This window comes from Hypoxylon fragiforme (assembly GCF_022984875.1).
Source record: "Hypoxylon fragiforme strain CBS 206.31 chromosome Unknown GGS25scaffold_7, whole genome shotgun sequence".
Taxonomy (NCBI): Eukaryota; Fungi; Ascomycota; class Sordariomycetes; order Xylariales; family Hypoxylaceae; genus Hypoxylon; species Hypoxylon fragiforme.
This window is the reverse complement of record NW_026054762.1, coordinates 1305596-1323097: the sequence shown is the minus strand read 5'-3', so window position 1 is coordinate 1323097 and position 17502 is coordinate 1305596. Positions and strand designations below refer to the sequence as shown.

The window sequence follows — 17502 nt, the reverse complement described above, 5'->3', positions numbered from 1 at the left end:
TCCGATAACGGAGAAAAAGAACGATTAATTCATTTTAGCATGTAGGATACGGATAGTAAGTACTAGGTAGCACCCATAGGAAGAGCGCAGGACAATATAGGACAGGAAAGGACAAAACGATGATGATTCATTTGGAACAAACTTCAATAAAATGCACTGCAACTACGAAGCCCTGAACTATTAGATCTGCGTCCCGAAAGATCCTCGTAAGAGAGTGATAAACCTTCGGCGAATCCTGAATACAAGTTACAATGACTCTTTCCTTTTACCCCGGGGAATATGCCGTCGCCATTTTATATTGACCGTTCCGATATACTACCCTTTTTTTGGTTTCCCTTTATTTAGACACCAGATCCAGCTTATTTTTGGTTCTCAGGTCGGAGAGATCTTCAAAGTAAAAAGGTTAGTAATTTGGTACAACAACAAGGTAACTCCTGAACATGTCAATGCTTACCTAACAGCCTTGCCGGCCCTCCAGATCTCCATACCGCGGATCTCCTCCATCTCCGCCTCAAACTTTTGTCGGTAATCCTTCTGGCTGTTGTACTCGAGCGATCGCTTGGTCTCGGAACCGTCACGAACGGAGTCGTATAGAGAGTTGAAGACGGGCTTCAGGGCATCCTTGAACTTGGGGGTCCAGTCGATGGCACCACGTCGGGCAGTGGTAGAGCAGGCCTCGTACATCCAATCCATACCATTGGCGCCGATCAGAGGGTACAAGCTCTGGGTGGCCTCCTCAACGGTCTCGTTGAAGGCCTCGCTGGGAGAGTGGCCACGTTCTCGGAGTACCTCGTATTGGGCCAAGAACATACCGTGGATACCACCCATCAGGCAGCCACGCTCACCGTACAAGTCGGAGTAGACCTCCTTCTCGAAGGTGGTCTTGTAGAGATAACCACTGCCAACAGCAACACCTAGGGCCTGAGCCTTCTCCTCGGCCTTACCGGTGACATCCTGGAAAACGGCGTAGGAAGAGTTGATACCACGACCCTCACGGAAGAGCGATCGAACGGTTCGGCCAGAGCCCTTGGGGGCAACGAGGATGACATCAATGTCCTTGGGGACATCGACCTTGGTAACGTCCTTGAAGACGGGGGAGAAACCATGGGAGAAATATAGGGTCTGCCAAATGTCAATGCTTGTTTTATAGTATAGATGACTCATAACTCGCTCACCTTGCCCTTGGTCAGCTGGGGCTTGATGGCGGGCCATGTCTCGCTCTGGGCAGCGTCGCTGAGTAGGTTCATGACGATGGTACCCTTGGAGATGGCCTCGTCAACCTCGAAAAGGTTCTTGCCGGGAACCCAGCCGTCCTGTTGAGCATCCTTCCACGATTGACCATTCTTTCGCACACCGATGATGACGTTCAGGCCGTTGTCACGGAGGTTAAGACCCTGGCCGTGACCCTGGGAGCCGTAGCCGATGAGTGCGAGGGTGTCGTTCTTGAAGTAGTCCTTTTCAAAGGTGTTAGCGACCAGATATCTACCTTCCTAATATGTAGGCATAAAGATATGTTGGTGGTTTAATATTCGAGTACTTACCAAGAGCTTCTCCTTGGGCCAGTCGGCACGCTCTGCAAAACAGCCTTAGCAGTGGTTTATATAGACCACAGATTACCAATTCAACTTACCATAGACCTCCTCAGGTGTTCCAGCGAAGTCAATGGTCTTGACACCACGGACCTGTTGTTGCAAACCGTTGAGAGCAGCACGGGCGGTGGGGGTAGCTCTGGTGAGGTTAGACGCCACGACGAAAGAGCGTCTCTGAACAGCAGGCGAGGCCACACGACGGGCCAATTGGCTACGAAGAGCCTTAGAAAAACCTCTAGAAGCCATCGTGGGATGAAGAAAAAGAATATAGAGGGAAAATGGATTTGAATGATGGGGGAGAAGACACTCAATGGGTAGATCTTATTTGAGAGGCTACAATTTGCGCTTGGCTTTTTCAGTTAAAGATTTTTTTTTATTTTTTATTTTTTATTTTTTTTACTTTCAACTGAATTTTTTTTTCTTTCCAGGGTCTGGGAAGCTACACCTTAACCTGCGACTTCGGCGATGAGTCGAATCAAAACCTTTGCCCGCCATGAATGGTGGGGCAAAACCCGGCCCGGGCAAGTTGAAGAGTGGGCCTGGGGTGCATATATGGCGAAACACTTGATCTGTACCAATGTACCTACCTAGATGTACATATGTAGTTATGTACATACTTCAGAACATTAGGTACATCCATACATCCATGGATATAACTATCCATATCATTGATGGACATATGTAACGATAACTCACGAATATATATGCCTACTCTCCCAAAAACATTGACAATTATGGACAGAATCCATGCGTGTTATAATGTTATAAATCTCTCCATGTTTGATGCTTGCTAGCCAGGGTATCTATTTACTTAATACCTTGCTGTGGTACCTCGCAATGCGTCCCTTATCCGGTGCCCTGCCTACCAGGTAATTATCCGAGTCTGTCATATGTCGTGTGTCGTGTGCTGTGTATCATCTCAGGGCTATGAGATACTGAGATAAGGGTAGCAGTCTTCCTCGAAGTCTTCATCTAAGAAAACCTCCTCTCTATCCTCTCGGGTGCGCGCTGTAATGCACTCAGGGCAGCACTAGCCTGAGTGCCACGATATTCCCTTCCACCGGTCCCGGTTACCCTGCACGAAGCTTTTACTATTGCCAGGTTGTTTGTACCCAGGCCCATACGGTCGAAGTAGATGTAGATACGATTGTTGCAGTGACAACATAGTTTGTTGTCAAGCCATATAGTCTGGGTTCTGCTAGATTCGATTGACTGCGACCACGTCATAAGTAACCCCGCGTATTGTACCTCCACCCATAGAAGAGCGTACGTTCCGACGAAAGGTATCGCGACTTAGGCGCAAATCATCTGCTGCTTCTTTGTTCAACGGGTCCGAGGCGTTGGGCTCGAGGAACAAGAACTGTAAGCCGACAATAACGGCATTCAAGTTCAGGACCGGTTTCCAGTCCTCTCGTAAGATGTTCAGGCAAACCTTGCCTTCAAGGTCGATGTTAGGGTGGTAAATCTTCTCCTGGCAGAGGACCTTCGGAGGCTCGTGTGGATAGTTGGGGCCCATGGTGAACGTAAATGTGAACTTGCCCCCCAAGTAGATTCCCTCGTCTGGCGTGATCTCGAGTATGAAGTGGAGGATGTCGTCGGGGTCGGGAAATATCGTCTTCATGGTTGTGCCTAGGGAGAGTTCGGAGAGATCTGTGCGCCGGGGAGAATGAAACGATAGTGAGTAGGCCGAATTCTTGTAGATATTTTCAGTGGTCAAGTTGAAGATGAGTGCTTACCTTTTTGTACCCGCAGTTGGGCTGAGGTAACCTTCTTTTTCTTGCCGGCTGCACCATCAGCATTTTCCGCCTTTTGTTGGGCTGATTTCTGCGAGGATGCTATTAGAACATGTGGTATAATGAGACAGTACTAGGGAATTAGAAGTACCATAGACCAAAGCTTTAACATATTGGCAGCTATAACGCAAATACAGCGTTTGTGTTTGGGAGGATGGCTCGCTGTGAGGTTATATCAAGTCAGGCGGGTGAGTAACTAGATTCGGAGTTCGGCGTTGTTGGTGGTCGAGTAAGAAAAGGAAGGGTAACAATCAAGAATAAACTTGAATGATAATCGCTGGAGAATGCGAGATTAGAATATGGGATATACGATTTACTGCCCAGGTCGGTTGCATAAGTCAAGTTATATGTATATCGCGGGTCAAAAGCTATAAGTTATAAGAAAGAGCAATGATGTCTCGTGCCGTGGAGCGGATGATAATTAAATCCATCGATGGCAAGCTCAGGCAACAATTGAATTTGAACCGCGAAGGTACCTAGTACCTAGTATGTTTGCACCGTTGACATGTACATATATATGTACAACTTGAATACATACATAAATTTTGAGGGGCTGATAAGGATGATTAAGGCTCATCAATAACGTTATATACCGTTTTATTGCGCGAATCGTGGCAATGGCCAAAATGTCTTACCAGGTTCCCCAGTTGCCAACACTGTGATTTAGGACGCCCATATCATATACATAGATCACAATGACTGGTAATCTAGTTGCTTTTATTCTATATTAAAAAGTAAGGAATCTATCTCTTGAGGCTGGAAGTGACTAAGGTTAGTAGCCATTGGTCAGATTACGTAATAACACCAGACCCGTACTTAGCAGGTATACAACTATGAGATACAACTTACTACTATTGTAAGAGCACGTATGCATATGCATATAAATGGGCTCATTTCTGAGGATATCTTTGTTCTTCTTCTTTCTAGCTACTAACTTAGGTACCCAAGTATGTATGTATACATCAAGGCTAGAATCTGTTCACACAGAATGTCTCAAGATTTCCCTTCGCCATCTCCTCAAAAATTGGCCCTGAGACCCAAGCCGGATGCTTCTCTAGTTTTACTTCCTTGCCTCCTTGCTTCCTACATATGTATGTAAGCCTTCACTTGATAACACAGGCTTATCCTACCGCCTTCCAGGCCTGTTTTACCTTCTTCAAATCCCATCCTCAAGGTTTCAGTTCCCTCCCTTTCCAGACCCCGAAGAGAAAAAAGAAAAAGAGAAGAGAAGAAAAGGAAAATTCAAAAAAAAGAGAAAGAAGATAGAATGGTCCAGAAGGGTGACAGGTAAGTTTATAATACAAGAATGCATTCGCTAAACAGAATTGCGAGTGCTCACAAGGGTTTTCTGGTATATAAATGTGACATAAAAAGATGACCAAGTGAAAGTGAATGGCAAGTGTCGTACTCGTACACCGATCTTTTCGGCAAAGATTTTGTAGGTGAATTGGACACGCAGAACTCCAATAACTCCGATGGACAAATATAGATACAATCCGATTCCCTTCCTTACTTCCTTCCAAGGTTGTTTCCCTACCCAGTGGTCCCGCTTGCCCAACCGACATAGTGAATTTTAGGGTATCTGCATATTCAAATACCAATGATGAATATGTAGGCAAATCAGTAGAAAGGATACTAAGCACTTAGAATCCCTTGAAAGGGTCGTCTCGGAAGTAGTCCTCTTCCCCTGCCCTACTTCCAGCGTAATAGGAATCTGTACCGCGCGTACCACGGGAAACATAGCTATCCCGATGTCTACTGCGGCTACGGCGCCGACGAGCATCCTTACTTCGTCTGCGCGCTCTGTATCGCCACTCCTCTTCTTCATCTGGATGTTCTTCGAATTTGGGAAACGTCAACGGACTAATGAAAGCCTCCATCCGCACGGTACCAATAGCCTCGAAGAAATTGCCTGTCTGGCGTGATGATGCTTCCGACGTCCGCTGGGAACCAGCTGTGCTCATGCCCCAGGTCATATTGGTGGAGCCTTGTGATTGATATATATCCGATGAGCCAGCGGTGCCCACACTATTACCCGCCGTGCTGTTGGTAGAGGCATGGTAAGAAGTACTATGACTTGCCGGTCCAGAGAAGCCACGGAATGAGAGGGGTGGAGGAATATGGCCGCCCGTATTACTCCTCTTACGCCCATGAAGAACGACTTGGTTAGCCCGTTCATGTACTCGATCATTTGACCTGTCATGGAATCGGGGGATCATAGGTGGCTCTGCTACATCGCGCGATAATTCCCGCTGGTGGGTTGGTAATGGAGGAAGCGCCTCTTCTCTTAACGAGGCTAGCGATTCCTCAATATGTCTGTTGTTTGCAGCACCATTATGGCGACCCGCCAAGGCAGGGTTCTTTCCCTTCGTCAGTCTTATCGAGTCACGGATACCAGGTCTTTTGGTTTTGATAGGCGGCATCTCGAATCCCGGCGCTGGTCCGATATTTGGCGGATTTACTGCTGGGATGATCTCAGGAACCTCCTGTTGTGAGTGCGCAAGGAATGATAGCGATGTCAGCCAGAGATAGTGTCGCTCGGCCGTCGCCGCGGTAAATTTCAATGCTCTCTCGGGTGTCAAGATTAGAATTGATCGGTTGAAAACTTGACTAGCCCCCTTTGGTGGAGGGTTGTCATCCTTGACATCCAACACGGATTGTATGATTACTGCTGAAGGAGTTAGTGACGTTTGTTCCGGGTAGGGGGTTTACGAGATCGCTTACATTTCCGGCCGGGTTTGCCCATCAATGCATTGCCCGACGCCGGTTGCTTACTACTCCACATGATTGCACGCTCGTAAGGCGCGAGCCATACCCATCGCTTATGACGGTCATTGCTATTTTCCTCGCCACGTCCTCCACCATCGGCTACGCCAAAAGATTTACGCCTCCTGACATACTTGAACATCCATTCTCCGACCATCGTCTGCGCAATAGCATCTACTACCGTCGACGTTTGTTGGTTGCTTCCAACAGAACCCATATTCGTATTCTCAGTATTGGCGGTATTCGTTGAGGGTTGAGACATGTGGCCACGATTTCGACCATAATCACGACGAGGAGTTGTAATATCGTTAGATGGAAGCGGGGGGAGGCGCGGGCTCTCAGGACCCTCCTCTGATGGCGATAGTGGTGGCGGCGAGCGGCTGCTCTGCCTTCTGTGCCTTTGGTTTCGAGGCAAGACGACAGCAGACCGAACCTTGCGAATACTACTGGTCCTATATGTACTGCTTCTCATACCGCGACGGTTTGAGGCCTCGCCGTTACGCGTCGGACTACGTTGACCGTCACTCGGAGCGCTGATGCTGAAAGGTGGCTTTCTTGAACTTGCCCTAGTAGGGATAGGGAATGGCGGATCCCGCGTTTCGGGTATACTGGGGCTTCGCGGACGGCCCTGATGTGAAGCAATGCCACTCTGGATCATTGCTGACTTCCGCATAACGCTGGCTCGGGAGCCTGTGCTATATGCAGCTGTCCTATCCGATGTTCGAGTAGCTAATTTGAGCGACGGTTTTGCTAAACCTTCTGGGGCATCAGCTAAGCGGTAAGAGCTATGAACCTCCGGACCTCCGGCTCTGCTCATAGCGCTCGTTGAATGCCGGGTAGCTTTAGTCTGCTCCGGCGCTGTGAGGTGTGGGACTGGGACTGCGCTCGCAGACACACGCTTGACAGATTTACCAGGCCCTGTTTTAGGTCTTGGGGCAAGTGCTGTGCGGTACTCCGAGTCGCTCTGGTCGCCATCGAATTCGTCAACCTCGTCCGAGCTTTGGGCATCAAATCCGGCAAATAAGCTACTAATACGATGTGGCCGCCTCACTGGTGCTTTAGTATTCGACAATGGACCGTCATCATTATTGCCAGGGTACGCATCTCGTGTACCCAGCCCATCTGTTGCCGTGGGAGAATCTGGCGGTGATGACGGCAAATCAGCTGAGAAGCTTCGTCTGCCTTCCAAACGACGTGGGTTTCGTGGAGGGACATGTCCAGGAACGGGAGTAAAGATTTTGTTCTCATCAAGCGATGAAGCAGCAGTGGGGGATGAAGGCCGTGATGAAATGGCAGATGGATGAAGATGGCGCGGCAATCTGTCTAGTCTCTTATCAATCCGGATCTCATCCGTCTGAACTGAAGCCTCGTTTGTAGGCTTCCACTCCAAAAGTGAAACCTGGCATCCGAAATCTTTAACATACTGAGGTAGGCGATGCTCGCGTGGTGTTGACGGTCGACTTGTGGGCGGGATTATACTAATGCTGGGTATCGCGCGCGGTTCCGGGGTAAGTTGCCTCGCTGTGGGGGTAGGATCAGTCTGAATAGCAATCGACCTGGAGACGATGGCGACAGGAGGCTTTGTTTCCACGATTATTGGTGCAGACGTTACCAGTAGCGGTACATTCTCTAATGTTTGAGATGCGGCTGATACCATTGGTTTTGCTGGCTTCTGGGGCTCTATTGGTACTGGTCTGTTGAGCTGCACCCTCTTACGACTCTGGTTTGCTTCGATTTCACCCTCGGTTCGAGGACTCTCCAGCCCCATCGACTTCTCGCTCCTTGAAACAGGCTCTGGAGTTGATGGCTTTGCAGGAGGTAATTTTGGAGACGACGGTGGAGTGAATTGGACACCTGTATCGGTGTACTGTACCTTTTCAGATGCTACAGGGTACTCGTCGTCTTCGCGAATTCCGCCCTCCAGCCTGTCAAGCACGGTCTGGTTCATGAACATCCTGCTCCGTATAATGCTGCCGGGACGTGCCGGACCATCGTTACTTTGGTTACGCCGGTGAGATCGCGACATCATACTATCCCGGCTCTGGTTTCGCTTGTGTCTCGGGGGGGAGATGATACTTTGGCGACCATCAGGATCAGTCTCGTAATCCGTGTCATCGAAGTTGAGCTCATCAGCAAGGCAATGGCCATTGATCTTGCCCATGCCTGGGCCGCTCATCATCGAGAATCGGTTGCTGTTAGTCAGGCTCATTGTCCGTACACTAGCACCATCATTCTCCTTCCCCCCTTCCTCACCATCACTCTCGGGTCCATTGTTGATCCCGTTCACCTGAGATGCTTGCAGATTAGCAACTTCTTCGAGTACAACCCTGAGCCGGCTTTCGGCTACATGTAGTTTTCGCTCATATTTTCGTCTTTCTTCGTTCCAATCATCCTTGTCCTTAGCCCAAAGGTCATGGACCCTTTGTGAATCTTCCTCCTGGGTTCGGACCTTTTTCTGTGCCACCTCAAGTCGTCTCTTAGTCTCGGTTATCGAATCAACTGCTTCGTCACGTTCTCGTGCTAATTCGCCTAAGGCTGACGAAGTTCCTCCTTCAAGAAGAGCTAGCTGCCGCTTCAGGGATCTACCCTCTTTTGTCGTGTTAGCCAAGTTGGATTGCAGAGACTCATGTTCCTGTCGGGTAGTATGCAGTGAAGTTTCAAGGCTTTCAATGATTTTAAGCTTCTCTTCCTGATCTCGTCGCAGGGCCAATATTTCAGACACGAGGTTTGCATGGAGGGTAGGTGTAAAACGGCGAGGGTCTAAGATGCTGATGGATTCGTCCATGGTGACATCTTTGGAAGACCTTTTGGAAGACCTTTTGGAACTTTTCTCGAGGTTTTCCCTTGGTAGCGGCGGCGGAGGCGAGGAAGCGATACCTGGAGGTGTGGCGGAGCGGCGCGATCGTTGCGATCGTGATGATCGTTTTGATCGTTGTGAAGGAGTCCGGTAGGGCGTATTGGTTGGAGTGGGCAATGAAGCTGCTGCAGCGCTGCCCAACTCATCCTCGGTTTCCCATACAGCCATGATTGCTGCCGGTTAGTGTTGCTGTCGTTCACTATCCAGCCCGGTTTCCCGGTTGAATATGATGCGGTTGGCTTCTATGAGACACACAGAGCAGAGCAGACAAGCTCGCATTGACTCCGGATTTGCAGTCTTTTGTTCAATCTTAGGAAAGGGTCCAAACGCTCAGCTCCACTATGTATACCCTTGTTGGCAGTGGGGTGATTGACCTGCGTACGAGAGAGTGACGATGTACGTGAATGAATGGGATTTGCATTAATACAACTAACTCCACAATTAGCACTAACCTATCTTGAGATTTAGAAAACCAGGGATTGGACATGAGCTTGGATGATTCCGAACATACCAAGTACTATGTACGATGAAATGATAGCTTGTACTGCTAATGGAAACGAAATGGTGGTCTAATTCTGTTAGTGTCAGGCATCAGGCATACTGAGAGATATTCAAGATAAATATGAGTATAGCCGACTCTAGGAATTACATTATGAAATGGTATAATAGTAAAATGAACTAACCTCAGCTGTGGGATAAAATAGGGGAATCTTTGGAGATGGTGTGAACTGAAGACTGATAATAGTGTACAAGAATATCAAGAATATTTAGAAAGCACCGATGCTACAAATATGAATATCTATACCAAGCACAGGTACGAGTTATCCATGAATTTAATTCTATAACTCATTCGTTATTAGCCATCGGCCCAAAACAGTTGGCTCAAAAGAGTATGAAAATACCTGACCTAGGTAGGTGCCTTACCATTCAGGAGGTTAGAAACAGAGCTCAACCTCGTTACCTGGACACGGAACTGGCGAACATTCTAACGCGAAACAGAAAATTGAAAAGGGAAAAGAAGTGATGGGCAGGATGTCAACTTGAATCCAAGAGGTCCGCGCTCTTGTTAGTGTATCAATTAACAGTCGGGGCCGGCAAGTGTTGTGCTATCTTGGATGCACGAGACGCTCGGTCGAATATGCATTAGATTCGGGGTAATTGATGGGTTTTCCCCAGAGAACACTGACGCAAGAATAGACGGAGTGGGTAGAAGATTAGAATGACGAGTCAAAAAATAAAAATAAAAATAAAAAAAGTCTAACGGCTGTTCTAGATTTGTCGTTATAGCTGAGACGCGCGAAGAAGGGAAAGCAAAAGGACGAAGGTCAGGTAGACTTAGACGTGGTGTCATGTCGTAAAACAAGCCGAACAAGATGCCAGAAGCAAAGAAAAAAAGAAACAGAGAGCCTACAACCAACCAAGTTACAGATGTCGTATGTGCGATGTGCGATTTGCGATGTGCTCCGTAATGATTACCCACTTGACATGGGATGTCAGGGCCAGACCGTGACGCCAGGATACATGTAGACAACCACCTAACCTAGGAGGTACATACATACACCTCTTGGAGTTGCAGACATGGGATGGGATAGCCATCCATACATGAGCGAACGCGGAGAATCCAGAGAAAGACGCGGGATGCATGTAACTGTGCTACTGCATCAACCCCTTCTGCATTATGTGGAGTACGTATGCAAGAGAACATTGAAGGAATCCAAGGATATTCTGTACCTGAGTAGGTATGTAGGACTGTAGAATCAGTGTAACCTAGATGGTAGGTAGTTATGTGTAAGCTGTGCAAGCTTCAACTTGAAGCTCAATGTTCCCCTACGCGTACTCGATAATTAGTGTAGGTAGTATGTACAATACGATACGATACATACATACTCGTGGTCGGCGAAACCCAAGCAATCCAAGCAATCCAAGCGTTAGGCATTGTGTGCAATCTGCCAGTGCAATCTACCAGACGCTGAAAGACAGGCATTCTTGCCATGTGTGAAGTTATGAGCTAAGTCACGATAGGCAAAGCTTGATGACTTGAGAAAAAATTGGCAGGGATGGAATATTACCCAAACGGTTCCGAAGCCGTGGAAAAAGCAGGTGCCAGAGCCAAAAGATGCAGCTAAAGGCAGGTACCTAGCATTAGACAAGGATAGTCCCTTGAAAGGCTAATATGGAACCATCATCCAATTACCTTGGCAGGAAGGGTGAGACATGTACATATGTTGTATTATACAACGTATTGTAACTTCAAGTACGTACGTACTGCATAGGACTTTGTACTGCACATGTGTACAAAAATTGAAGCTAACTTCAGCAGGTATACCTACATAGTACTTAGAATAGACCAATAGCATACATATGGAACCCGCTCTCTCGGAATCCATTCATGGATTAACATGATAACTACACTAACGCTAAGCAGACGAACTACAAAAGGTGGACCTTTCTATTCACCTTACTACTTAGGCCCTGAGCTCCTTTAGCTGTCTAACCTACATAACTAATTAGTTAGGTTAATAGAGAGCTTACTTGACAGCTCCAAGTGAGGCGCACATCATCACCCATTACGTCCCCTACTATCGGGTATACCTACATGTCATAATATTGCTAACAAAGACACTATCTACATAGCACATTGTTAGATGATAGAACGATGCATACTACACAGTAGCGGTAGAGTTCAAGTCCCGAGGAGATTCTATTCGGCTCTACTACCTAAGTTAGCAAATACCTCGAACACACATTGACCAATAGGAAGTTCCAGCTATAATATTTCAGATGCTGATCTCTTGTCTTCAACCCAGCTATTAGCATGATAATTACAACCACCGAAGAGATAACCGTTACATCCATCTATTCACTCCGGGCCCAGTGAAGAGTACTTGGCATACATACAGATCTTCTACTACTACCTAGTAGTGTGCCTAGTAGTGTGCACAATAAGTTACCGAGCTTTGCCATTGCACACCTACATAGTACCTACATAGGTACAATAACCCTAGAATAGACAGACGAAGTTGGGCCTTCGTTGTTATCAAAGCATGTCTCCAATGGCCACCCTTCGAAACACGATTGTGCCCAAGTGTCACTTCGGCTACATATGCAAGGCACAGCCGCATGGACAGGCACGAGACGGTCCAACCGTTTAGAAAATAATGATGGCAAACGCATCATGCTATGATTTGCTGCCCATATTGAGAAGAGGTTACAACTCTTAAGATGTGTCGTTTATTCTACATATCGTCAGAATATGTATGTCACTAATCACATATTGGTCCTCCCTTGCGGATCAAATATTACTAATCTATAAGAGGTGTCGCACAGACAATCATGGTAATCATGAAAATCATGAGAATCAACTCAGATCAGATATTGCTAATTCTTGAAAATACAACGACAATCAATCTCTGACAGCTCACCTTGATGTCCTCCATCATCGTACATGCTTTAGCATAATATGTATGTGATGCATAGCGCAAGATATACATAGTAGGTAGCCGATGCGTTGACAGCTTACAAGGTCCCCCGGAAGACGCCGTTGGCAGCATCCCTATGCTCCTCACTAAAATTAAATATAACCTGGAAGCCGTATCCCCCTGCTTCTCCAAGGGTTTCCAAGGGTCTTTGTCAACTATCACAATCATAATTCCCTCAGTAGGCCTCACAATGGGGGCTTGCAAAATCCCTGAACCTTCCGGCATTAGGGGCCAGCCTATCAAACCTGAAAAAGTGAATCTCGCTCGCTTCCACGCTTCCAGCGAGTTCACGCGTGCATTGGCCACATTCGTCTAAAAGGGCAGTTGGTATTTGGGGCAATATACGAATTACAGGCTCAGGGTTCCAATTGTTGTCTGAACGTATCGTTGCTCAACTAGCGAAGATGCTAGCCCTATCGGCTTCGATATCACATGTTCCAATGGCCACTTGGACGCGGGCGCAATCGAGGCAGAAAACTTGACGGAATCACCCTCTCATTAACAACCGAATTGCGACTGTGATTGATGCAATGGTCCTGCGACCCAACCCCCCCTGTCTAGACTCTACGATCTACCAGAACAGCTCGACTTTGGCTGTCTGGGCTGCCTGCGCCCCTCCCCCTTGGGATAAAAAAGCGAAGCACGTGTTTTTATGCCTGCTAGCAAGTTGCTTGGATGCGAATAGGGTTAGGGAGAAACGGGTTTCTTCTAACTTTGGAACGTTTGATCTTCTTGCCCGAAGATGCTCGACAGTTCGTGAGGCTCACAAAACGATAATTACCATAAAACAATGCTGATGCGGCTGAACAGTACACTCCAGGAAACGGCTTGTGGTAACATTTCAGATCGAAGTGGCGTAAACGTAAGATACCCTTCCGCCCCTCCATCACAGCTTCTAGTCTTCTACTGTACACAACTACAGTACAGTACTATGTACGAATCGCGTATAACTTCCGTCGTAAACTCATAACCAATTATCAACATAATTTTCATAGTAGGTAGGTCAGGCAGAAGAGCTTTCCGCAGGTTTTGAATGCATCTATGAAGGATGCTGCTGACCAACCAGTTCTATTGCAACCTCCGCATATCTTGCAGTTTTCGTTGACCGACCGAGGACGCAACATCGCGTCTCCGACACATCGGGTGCCAAGCTAAAGCCATAATAGTACATAGTAGCGGAACAAGATCGCGGCGTATTCCAAGATCTATTATAGACTAAAGTCGTACTATTATGTCCCTCTGCCCACTGGGCAGTGCCCAGTGTGCTATGTAGCAAAGCTGCAAAGGAGCAAAAGTGGCCTGAGCTAGAACACCACAAACCTTCTCGAGCTCGATATTTACTAGGCACCTCCTTGCTAAATCGGATGGATGCCTTACCTATTACGTCCGCCACATAACTGAATCGGGAAAACGGGCGAGCCGGGTAACTCCCGCTAGGATCTCCTGAAACTACCTACTCGAGGAGTGGAAGTAAATTCTTATCACAGCACTAGAGATTATTTGGAGGATTTCGGATTTTAGAGAGCGTCCCGGCAGTTCAAGGCCTCTAACCAAAGCAAGTATGAGTAGCGAAACTATCGATCTTGTTACCTGCATATGAACCCTCCAATATCTGCACCAAGTTGCCACCAACAATATTTGCCCCAAAGCATGTCTACCTACCTCATCGGTAGCTAACTGCTATCATAGTGCTATGTAAGAAGGTTGACGTGTAGTGGAATTACGCTAGCCAGAATAGCAACAGAAAAGATAATAAAACCAAGGACCAAGAAGGCGTACGCTAGATATTATGAAGTGGTTCCCTTCAACACGCGGCCCGTTTCTTTCATCCATATCCCAGCGGAGTCTGGTACGAGCACCTGGGGAACCTGGCCCGTCTTACTCGTCCACACGGCAGCGAAAGCCAACGCAGTGAGCTGATTCGATGAGGCGTTTTCAATTTCGTCCTAAGCATCATCGATTTGTGTGACGGAAAGAAAAGAAGAAATAATAACTAACATAAGCCATCCGGTTAAAATTCCTTTTCACATCCAACATAATCTGACAGCCTACCAATCTACAGGAACCTTTGGACCCCTGGTTCCGTTGCCCTCTCCCCATTTATCTAGGTACCATTTGTAGCGATCGACTCGTTCAATGCAAGGAGAATCACACTTCGGGGCTTGCATCGATTTCAACCGCTCTTGCATAACAACCTCATCCCGAATTTGCAATTGACCGATCACATATCCGGTATTACGTGCCATCCCAACTCACACCACTGTAACGTAAAGGGCTGTGTTCTTCGTAGTTGGATGAATTGCATTGGCTATCTTAATAGGGCGCTTCCCTGTCCGCGGGACGGGTGGGCATGCAACGTTTATGTACGTTATTTACAACCTACCTGCCTGCCTATGTCTTATACTGGGTGGCCTACCCGGGGTAAGTGCCTTGATTTATACTTGGTACATGCAGCTTACGTATTGTACATTACCTACCTACATATATGCATACACTTCACATGTAGGTATCTTATGTAGGTACATATGCCGCTCCGGGTAGTCACAAAGCCCCTTATCTTTGCAGGACCCGCGCGGGCTATTCGGGTGTCCGAACTCGCGTCGGTACGCCGGAGCGTTACCTCATCGTCGGCCGTAGCGAATGGCCCGCAGCGGAACGTTCAAGAAGATGAAACACCCGAGTCAACATACTACGTGCCTAGTTAAGAGGTCTACTGACCTGTGCATGACCCAGTTGAAAGGGCGCGCCAAAACTCATGTTTATTAGCATGAGAGCAAGGACCAAGCCACTTTTCCTTTTGAGATGTGAGATGTGGAGATGACTGAGCCTCAGCGTTCCCTTGCGTGGAGTCTTTTGTCTTACTATGTCCAGCGTGATCTAGGTAGTTCGGGAATCGTACCGGCCCCCTTACGCGGGATCGGTGAGAACCAGCCTACCAGTTTGTACGGCTCACCTGTCAAGTCTAATTGTTGGGAGAGGCAATTCCAGATTCTCGTAGGGTGGGGGGTCCCTGCTTTCTATCTGGCCTCGATTGGTCTTATTTCTAGGTACCTAGTTAGGTATCCAGATAATTTCTCGCAATTGTCAAATCTTCCGTTCGAAATATGTATGTAGTATACCTCGTCGATACGGGCCTCGGCACTCCAGACCCCAATTTCAAGGCTGGGGAGAGGGATCAATCCGAAATATACCGACGCGGCGGGCTTCGGTCAAATATTCCATCGCGATGTTTGCTACAGAGCAACCAACCAACCAGATTCCCATCATGGAGGTAAGAAAAGGATCATCCTACGGCGTTAATCAGCAGTCAGTCACTCGCTCATATATCATCTCTGATGATGCGTTTGCAAACATTCGATGTCGTAAACTCACACCACTAACTAGCTGCTAAGTAACACTTTTGCGACGAGACCCAATGTGTGCGTACGTGAGAGGCCTCTATTACACTACCTAGGTAGCTAAATATCAAATCAAACGTGGCGACATGATCAACAGAGGTTATGTAGTTTTTACCTGGGCTAAGCCTCGCGTGGAGCTGCCTGTTTGCCAAGTTAACTTATTCAAATGAGTCTAATATCACTCTTCCCCTTCCCCCCTCTCATCGATAAGTTTCGATCGAAGATCTTTTTTTTTTATTCCTTTTTTGTTCATAACTAACATAGGCCATCAAGAGTTGGAATTGGACCCAGACCAACGGGGCGCGGGTATCATTACGCGGCCCCATATACCGGCTGCCTATTAATACTAACCTACTTGAAAAAGATACCTCCAGGGCTACATAATTACTTAATTAGTAGGTGCCCAAACGCCTAGATCATATGAAATAGGCGCCGGTAGGGAAGAAGCAGAACATGGGTGTCGCGTGTCTCCCATCGTTAAGAGTTGTCTGGTTGTCTCCAGCGCCATTACAAATTGCAACCTTCGAAATGTATCTTAGGGCTACCTACCTAGGCTACAGCTTCCCTTTGTATTGTAAGGTTGAGGGGGGCGATATTGAGTAGTAAAAGTATTTCTTGGCCTACGCTCGTGGTACGCTGTAGATGGACCGTAGCTTGGGTTATATGGGCAATATTGTCTATCAGTTGTGTGGCAGAGCAGCATCAGCCTTGCTGTTTCGTGAACAGAGGCATCATGGTGCACATCATACATACCGATGTACCTTGGTACAGGTTGTTAATCTGGGTGCCCAGTACCGTAGATTTGGGTCAAGGTCATATGAGACGAGACGTACATAATCTTCATATATTACACCATATTTATGTCATAATCCAGAGGACATCAACTCGCTTGCATATCAGGAGATAATCGCTGGGTATCTGATACACAAAGTCCAAATAATAGAACTCGTTTGTCCTCCTTCTAATGTATTTATGCACATATATGAACAACACGACGACTCTAGATGCAGGTTGGCTCATGATATCACGGCCAAGACTGAAGCCCCCTAGGTAGCAATGGTCACAACTGCGTGACAGTCCTGACGTACTTGGGCAGTATGTGGACATCTTCAGCTAACTACCTTGGTTGATAAGTAATATGTACAGGCTTCGTTAAAGGAAATTTGAAGGCAGCTAAGTGTATTAGATCAGTAACTGTCATGTCGGTGAAATGTGGATGAAGTAGAGTTGAAGTAGAGTTCACACACTGGTGAGTGCGACCTAGTTTCGACATATCATGTAATCTTGTGAATTGTTTCGTCAGTGCTCGAACAAACCTTTGTCGTAGGCGTTGGTATACACACTTCACAGAATATGTGCGTATCAGTATGAACCGGAGTTGGCAGAAATAGCATCTAGACTTCGATGCGTTATGAGCCTTAACAGTTATCAGATAGAACTTTGCTAATACATCTACCCTTCTTTTTAGGAGCTGACCCCCTATCGGCCCGGTATTAAGACGCAATATTTCCAAGGTTGGTATGTTAGATATGGCACGCGTATACAAACTTGGCTTCTCCCCCAGATACTTCTTGATACTTACTGCTCGTCTCACTCTATGACTCCGTTCTGCTTCTGAAT

General features: G+C 47.2%; 3 protein-coding genes across 3 annotated transcripts; all 3 read right to left on the bottom strand.

The window, feature by feature from the left end:
- Positions 1–70: 70 nt before the first annotated feature.
- GGS25DRAFT_367187 (ketol-acid reductoisomerase) lies at positions 71–1935 on the bottom strand. The gene is made up of 5 exons (XM_049258158.1): positions 1631–1935; positions 1542–1573; positions 1176–1454; positions 455–1122; positions 71–387 (listed from the first exon to the last, which is right to left on the bottom strand). Exons 1-5 carry the CDS (start codon positions 1833–1835, stop codon positions 360–362), a joined length of 1212 nt encoding a protein of 403 aa, XP_049114633.1. The 5' UTR covers positions 1836–1935; the 3' UTR covers positions 71–359.
- Positions 1936–2530: 595 nt separating this feature from the next.
- Positions 2531–3982, bottom strand: GGS25DRAFT_366941 (putative NEDD8 conjugating enzyme). Its single transcript, XM_049258157.1, has 3 exons — positions 3474–3982; positions 3326–3413; positions 2531–3239 (listed from the first exon to the last, which is right to left on the bottom strand). The coding sequence occupies exons 1-3, from the start codon at positions 3492–3494 to the stop codon at positions 2788–2790; spliced, it is 561 nt and encodes a 186-aa protein (XP_049114632.1). The 5' UTR covers positions 3495–3982; the 3' UTR covers positions 2531–2787.
- A 1043-nt stretch (positions 3983–5025) lies between these two features.
- Positions 5026–9173, bottom strand: GGS25DRAFT_523639 (uncharacterized protein; the record flags this gene model as incomplete). The annotated part of the gene is made up of 2 exons (XM_049264460.1): positions 5026–6050; positions 6107–9173. 2 exons carry the CDS (start codon positions 9171–9173, stop codon positions 5026–5028), a joined length of 4092 nt encoding a protein of 1363 aa, XP_049114631.1.
- Between the last annotated feature and the right edge of the window lie 8329 nt (positions 9174–17502).